Genomic DNA, 7,600 nt, shown 5'->3' with positions numbered 1-7,600 from the left:
TTCCTTCTACAGTACAACACGTTGTCTATTCCTACCAGACACAACTGATTAAAGTCCATTCTACACTAAAGAGGCGATTCATAGTGGCCCCATTCCTGGGTGGACCATTTTGCAATGCGGTCTGCTGAAAATGATAGAAAGTACACTGTGGTCAAAGTGGGAATTGCCACCAAACACGCTCTAAGATAGTCGACACTCTGCTGCCATCTGGTGGCTAAAGTGGATAGTGCAACCCATCCGCGATTTGTCACGTTTCATGTGTCAGGTAAACCCTGACGACCGTGGCCATATGAATCCTCTTCCTGCTGTAAACTGCCTTAACAAAACCCAAATAAAACTGCATCAGATCATTCATAAATCTCAGGTTGTTTCCAAGAATGAGATGCGTACAATTGTTGTTGTCCTCGTTTCTTCATACAAACGTGTGCAAAAGGCTTGTGAATGTTCATGAACTGACTGCCAGGAACAACAACAACTAGTCTACAAAACATTTGTTTGCAAATGTACTTGGTGTGATGGACCATTGAGGGCTTCACATCTCTGCTCTTCATCCAATTACAACAAAATAAGAGCATCCCTTTCAGATATTTCCTTTGTGGTGTGTGACCATGTTGGTGAAGAAGAGCTGGTGTGGCCATGTTGGTGAAGAAGAGCTGGTGTGGCCATGTTGGTGAAGAAGAGCTGGTGTGGCCATGTTGGTGAAGAAGAGCGAGGAAAGCAGAAAAGAAATGAGAAAACATGCGAGCACCTGTTATTGCGACCAATGGCTATAAGTCATTTATATATTCTGCATTATTTATAAATATATAGGTCATTTATATATGCTGCATTGTTTATAAATCTGTGTTCAAACATTCACTCTTCCTCATTTTGGGGCTTTTGTAGCGAACAGGGTTTGATGGGAACACCAAAAAAGTCTGGATTTCCACCAGCGTTTAAAAGTCAAAACACTCATCAGCAGCTCAGAAGTCCTTTTTTCCACCAAGCGGCACACTTGACTTTGTCCCCGCTTTTCATGCGGAAGTGTGACATCGTCCGTGCAACCAATCAACTGCCGGCTTTTTGTCCGCCATCACTGTGGTTGCCACCCTGGAAGAAGTTGGCAGGAATCCTCAGAAGTTCAACAAGAATATGTTCATAAAGGTGGCATTTAATAGCAAAACTCTTCTTGCCAGTCTGGAGCTTTTCTCCACTAAGAAGGGAAATTATCTTTTGACCAACCAACTGATGGACTTTGAGTACCACTGTGGTTGCTACCCTGAAGATGTACATGTTTGAGTACCACTGTGGTTGCTACCCTGAAGATGTACATGTTTGAGTACGACTGTGATTGGTACGCTGAAGATGTACATGTTTGAGTACAACTGTGGTTGCTACCCTGACAATGTACATGTTTGAGTACCACTGTGGTTGGTACGCTGAAGATGTACATGTCTGAGTACCACTGTGGTTGCTACCATGAAGATGTACATGTTTGAGTACCACTGTGGTTGCTACCCTGAAGATGTACATATTTGAGTACCACTGTGGTTGCTACCATGAAGATGTACATGTTTGAGTACCACAGTGGTTGGTACGCTGAAGATGTACATGTCTGAGTACCACTGTGGTTGCTACCATGAAGATGTACATGTTTGAGTACCACTGTGGTTGGTACGCTGAAGATGTACATGTTTGAGTACCACTGTGATTGCTACCCTGAAGATGTACATGTCTGAGTACCACTGTGGTTGCTACCCTGAAGATGTACATGTTTGAGTACCACTGTGGTTGGTACGCTGAAGATGTACATATTTGAGTACCACTGTGGTTGCTACCATGAAGATGTACATGTTTGAGTACCACTGTGGTTGGTACGCTGAAGATGTACATGTTTGAGTACCACTGTGGTTGCTACCCTGAAGATGTACATGTCTGAGTACCACTGTGGTTGCTACCCTGAAGATGTACATGTTTGAGTACCACTGTGGTTGCTACCCTGAAGATGTACATGTTCAAGGTGTCAAATTATGGAAGCCTTCGCGAGACTTGCCAGATAAAATGATGTTTTTACAACAGTACGGGCAGTCTGTGTTTAAAAATATATATTTTTTTAACTGTGTTTGGATTTAATATCCAATTAGTTATTTTCACAGCAACATTTTTTAGGAGGAAGTGACATTATCTTTTAGCCAATCAACCGGCTGCCTTTTCTGTCGTGCTTTTGTGGAGTTGTTAAGTTACAGAACCCTGCACAAGATTTGACAGATTTAAAAAGAAAAAGCAACCTTCAAAGATGACCAATCACAGCAGTAAGGTAACAAGGGGGCGGGCCCTATTTGGTACAAAAACACAAAAACAAAATGTCATCCCACTAAGAAATGTGGTTGGGACCCTCCTCCAAAAAAAGGTTAGGGGACCGAGCGGTTATGGTGTGGCTTTCAGAAACCTCCCAAGGGCGTAGCATAATGTGGGGGCAGCAAATGGGTGTGGTCCCCACTTGGTACGAATCTCAAAACATCTTTTGTTGTTTTTTTCCCTTCAATCCTTCGCTGTCTTTAAGCATAAAGTAGCAGCAGGGTGGTAAAACAAGTTATGTTTAATTGTGTTTCATTCCATCCATTAAATCATGTCCAATTGTATTTGCAACCACAAAAGTATGTGAAAATACGCAAAATGCCACCAATTCAGTCAGCCATTTTTGTAGTAACAATTCTGCGAGATGAGCTGTTTATCATTCACAATCCTTATGTAAGACATGAACACCTTTTTAAAAATGTTTTATGCATTCTAAGTCGTTAATAAATAAATACATAAAAAGTCCGCTGACAACGGAGTCTATGGGGGCTCTCTATTTTGCCCACAAAACTTTTGAAATAACCAAATATTATTAATATTGTTATCATAAGCGCTAACATGAACAAACTATTTTTAGCATTGATAACCGAGCGCTAACTATAGTTTATGCCGCACTGGACTTTAATGTAATTATAAAATGAAACTGAAGATGGCAGTAATGCAACATGTATGAATGCAAATTGCCAAGGAACTGTAAAGAAGAAGAGATCGTTTTACGATGTTTGTATTTCCTGTTCAGCACTTAGCAATACTGCCACATGATGTTGAAGAGCAGACATCGTACAGTAAGAGATTGTCTTACTTTGTTTGTACTTCCTGTTCAGCACTTAGCAATACTGCTACATGACGTTTATGAGCAGACATCGTACATTAAGAGATTGTTTTACTATGTTTGTATTTCCTGTTCAGCACTTAGCAATACTGCTACATGATGTTTAAGAGCAGACATCGTACAGTAAGAGATTGTCTTACTTTGTTTGTACTTCCTGTTCAGCACTTAGCAATACTGCTACATGACGTTTATGAGCAGACATCGTACAGTAAGAGATTGTCTTACTTTGTTTGTATTTCCTGTTCAGCACTTAGCAAAACTGCTACATGACGTTTAAGAGCAGACATCGTACAGTAAGAGATTGTTTTACTATGTTTGTATTTCCTGTTCAGCACTTAGCAATACTGCTTCTTGATGTTTGAGAGCAGACATCGTACAGTAAGAGATTGTTTCACTATGTTTGTATTTCCTGTTCAGCACTTAGCAATACTGCTACATGATGTTTAAGAGCAGACATCGTACAGTAAGAGATTGTTTTACTATGATTGTATTTCTTGTTCAGCACTTAGTAATACTGCTACATGACGTTTAAGAGCAGACACCGTACAGTAAGATTGTTTTACTATGTTTGTATTTCTTGTTCAGCAATTAGCAATACTGCTACATGACGTTTAAGAGCAGACATCGTACAGTAAGAGATTGTTTTACTATGTTTGTATTTCCTGTTCAGCACTTAGCAATACTGCTACATGATGTTTAAGAGCAGACATCGTACAGTGAGAGATTGTTTCACTATGTTTGTATTTCCTGTTCAGCACTTAGCAATACTGCTACATGATGTTTAAGAGCAGACATCGTACAGTAAGAGATTGTTTTACTATGTTTGTATTTCCTGTTCAGCACTTAGCAATACTGCTACATGACGTTTAAGAGCAGACATCGTACAGTAAGAGATTGTCTTACTTTGTTTGTATTTCCTGTTCAGCACTTAGCAATACTGCTACATGATATTAAGGGCAGACATCGTACAGTAAGAGATTGTTTTACTATGTTTGTATTTCCTGTTCAGCACTTAGCAATACTGCTACATGACCTTTAAAAGCAGACATCGTACAGTAAGAGATTGTTTTCCTATGTTTGTATTTCCTGTTCAGAACTTAGCAATACTGCTACATGACGTTTAAGAGCAGACATCGTACAGTAAGAGATTGTCTTACTTTGTTTGTACTTCCTGTTCAGCACTTAGCAATACTGCTACATGATGTTTAGTGTTTCACTAAAGCTGGATCTGTTTAGCCGAGCTCCAAAAACTTGTAGCTCACCCTCCTTCTATTCAGGATGAACAATGTAATATTCCGGACCGTCAAAGTCATCGTTATTGGCTCCCACATTGGCGATGTTCCTAGCTCAACATCACGTGATCACATGACTGGCGAGCTCAGGAATCTCTTTGAGATTGATACTATTTTGATCATATCTATTTAAGTATTTTGGTGTCATATATCAGATCCATCCATCCATCCATACACCCTGGACAAGTCACCACCTCATCACAGGGCCAACACAGATAGACAGATGTTTATGATAACAGCTCCAATATAGAGGCAACTTGTTTTTCCACTTTACTGCTACTTTAAGAGAGGTTCTCTATCAACCAATCAAGTGCCGCCTTGGTACCTGTACTACTGTAGTTGGTACCCCCAAAAAACAGTTATTTTGAAACTTCTGCAGATGTTGATGCCCACCAAACACTCCGTAGCAAATTAGTGACGTCATATAGTGGCGGTACAGAAAATGGAAATAAAAAACTACACGAAATAATAGTTGCGTCACAAAAAAAGAACCGAACTGTTGATCTCCAAACACGACTAGTGGAGGAGAAGTGAGGAGGTGCTCCAGGTGCACATACTTGCTGCTGGAAGCCCAAAGAAAAGTGCTGCTTGGTGGAAACCAGACTTGAGATGCTTTGATGGTGCATCCCTTAGCTTATGGAAGACTCAGTACATGTCCCTGTAGATCTCCTGCAGCAGCGGGTGCAGCGACATGTCCTCCGTCTTCTTCATCTCCTGCACCAACTGAGCGTGCTCGGTGACCAGCTGCCGCAGGTCCGCCAGCTTCTGCAGCAGCTTGGGGAAGAGGAAGGCGTGGTCGGGGTGGTTGGCCAGCAGGTGGAGCCGCAGCACCTGCACGATGCTCTCCTGCATGCGCTCGATGTGCGTCACGTTCACCAGGCCCGGGCGGTCTAGGCGGGAGGAAAAACACAAGCAGATGTGAGACTACGGCGCCGTCCGAGGGGCGGGGCGAGAGCGCACCTCCGCAGCAGATGATGGCGGCCACAAACAGCGCCAGGTCGCTGTCGTCCAGCTCCAGCGCGTTGAACTTGGTGGCGAACTGGAACTTGGGCTCCATCATGTCGCTGAAGGGCCGACGCAGGCTCTTGAAGAACTCCCGCGTGATGAAGCCCGAGCCGTACGCCACCAGGAGGCCGTCCTTGTTCATGCAGGAGGCCAGCATGGCGAAGAGCGCCTCGTAGACGCCGTATTTCAAGAGAGTCACCTGGTCGTTGAGGTCCAGGCCGGAGAAGCCCGGCACGGACTTGGCGAACTCCGTGAGCTCCGTGACCGTCTCCACCGAGGTGCACTGGCAGCAGTGGAAGATGCGCACCTCCGCCTCCCGGTCCTTCAGCGCGCCCGCCGAGCCCACCATCTTGGCCACCAGCGTCTTCTCCGCCAGCTGCAAGGTCTCCATGTCGTGGATGACCAATGGCTGACACACAGCACACACATGCTTTACCACACCTGACATCTTCAATCAATACTTCAACACTCTAACACTGAAATCTAAGTAAGATGAAATATGTCAAATAAGGCTGATATTTGCTTCTTTTCTGTCTGATAAGATCATTCTTCTCACTAAGCAGATTTGATGTTAGAGTGTTTTACTTGTTTTAAGTGTTTTGCTCCTAAATGATCTCAGTAAGATATTACAGCTTGTTGCTGAGATTTGATGACCTATATTGAGTAAAACATGCTTGAAACTAGAATATCAAGTGTTGCAAAGCTGTGTCATCAACACTCACAAGTATAAAACTACTTTTTTAAAGTCCATCCATCCATCCATCCATCCATCTTCTTCCGCTTATCCGAGGTCTGGTCGCGGGGGCAGCAGCTTAAGCAGGGAAGCCCAGACTTCCCTCTCCCCCAGCCACTTCGTCCAGCTCCTCCCGGGGGATCCCGAGGCGTTCCCAGGCCACCCGGGAGAGATAGTCTTCCCAGCGTGTCCTGGGTCTTCCCCGTGGCCTCCTACCAGTCGGACGTGCCCGAAACACCTTCCTAGGGAGGCGTTCGGGTGGCATCCTGACCAGATGCCCGAACCACCTCATCTGGCTCCTCTCCATGTGGAGGAGCAGCGGCTTTACTTTGAGCTCCCCCCGGATGACAGAGCTTCTCACCCTATCTCTAAGGGAGAGCCCCGCCACTCGGCGGAGGAAACTCATTTCGGCCGCTTGTACCCGTGATCTTGTCCTTTCGGTCATGACCCAAAGCTCATGACCATAGGTGAGGATGGGAACGTAGATCGACCGGTAAATCGAGAGCTTTGCCTTCCGGCTCAGCTCCTTCTTCACCACAACGGATCGATACAGCGTCTGCGTTACTGAAGACACCGCACCGATCCGCCTGTCGATCTCATGATCCACTCTTCCCTCACTCGTGAACAAGACTCCGAGGTACTTGAACTCCTCCACTTGGGGCAAGATCTCCTGCCCAACCCGGAGATGGCACTCCACCCTTTTCCGGGAGAGAACCATGGACTCGGACTTGGAGGTGCTGATTCCCATCCCAGTCGCTTCACACTCGGCTGCGAACCGATCCAGTGAGAGCTGAAGATCCTGGCCAGATGAAGCCATCAGGACCACATCATCTGCAAATAGCAGAGACCTAATCCTGCAGCCACCAAACCAGATCCCCTCAACGCCCTGACTGCGCCAGGAAATTCTGTCCAAAAAGGTTATGAACAGAATCGGTGACAAAGGGCAGCCTTGGCGGAGTCCAACCCTCACTGGAAACGTGTCCGACTTACTGCCGGCAATGCGGACCAAGCTCTGACACTGATTATACAGGGAGCGAACCGCCACAATAAGACAGTCCGTTACCCCATACTCTCTGAGCACTCCCCACAGGACTTCCCGTGGTACACGGTCGAATGCCTTCTCCAAGTCCACAAAGCACGACTGGTTGGGCAAACTCCCATGCACCCTCAAGGACCCTGCCGAGAGTGTAGAGCTGGTCCACAGTTCCACGACCAGGACGAAAACCACACTGTTCTTCCTGAATCCGAGGTTGGACTATCCGGCGTAGCCTCCTCTCCAGTGCACCTGAATAGACCTTACCGGGAAGGCTGAGGAGTGTGATCCCACGATAGTTGGAACACACCCTCCGGTTCCCCTTCTTAAAGAGAGGAACCACCACCCCGGTCTGCCAATCCAGAGGT

General features: G+C 45.4%; 1 protein-coding gene across 2 annotated transcripts in view; it reads right to left on the bottom strand.

Annotated features, from left to right (window-relative positions):
• Window positions 1–4,348: 4,348 nt before the first annotated feature.
• pparab (peroxisome proliferator-activated receptor alpha b) overlaps window positions 4,349–7,600 on the bottom strand; it is a 122,685-nt gene continuing 119,433 nt past the window's right edge. For both annotated transcript variants that reach the window (XM_061969429.2, XM_061969430.2), the window contains exons 6-7: window positions 5,422–5,875; window positions 4,349–5,351 (exon numbers count right to left, since the gene is read on the bottom strand). In XM_061969429.2, coding sequence (XP_061825413.2) covers window positions 5,107–5,351; window positions 5,422–5,875 — 699 coding nt within the window. In that variant the 3' untranslated portion in view covers window positions 4,349–5,106. The remainder of the gene's footprint in view (window positions 5,352–5,421; window positions 5,876–7,600) is intronic.

The sequence above is a fragment of the Nerophis lumbriciformis genome, linkage group LG10, assembly GCF_033978685.3.
Source record: "Nerophis lumbriciformis linkage group LG10, RoL_Nlum_v2.1, whole genome shotgun sequence".
In the NCBI taxonomy this organism is placed as follows: domain Eukaryota; kingdom Metazoa; phylum Chordata; class Actinopteri; order Syngnathiformes; family Syngnathidae; genus Nerophis; species Nerophis lumbriciformis.
Note: the sequence above shows the minus strand (reverse complement) of the source record. Positions and strands in the feature narration are given on the sequence as shown.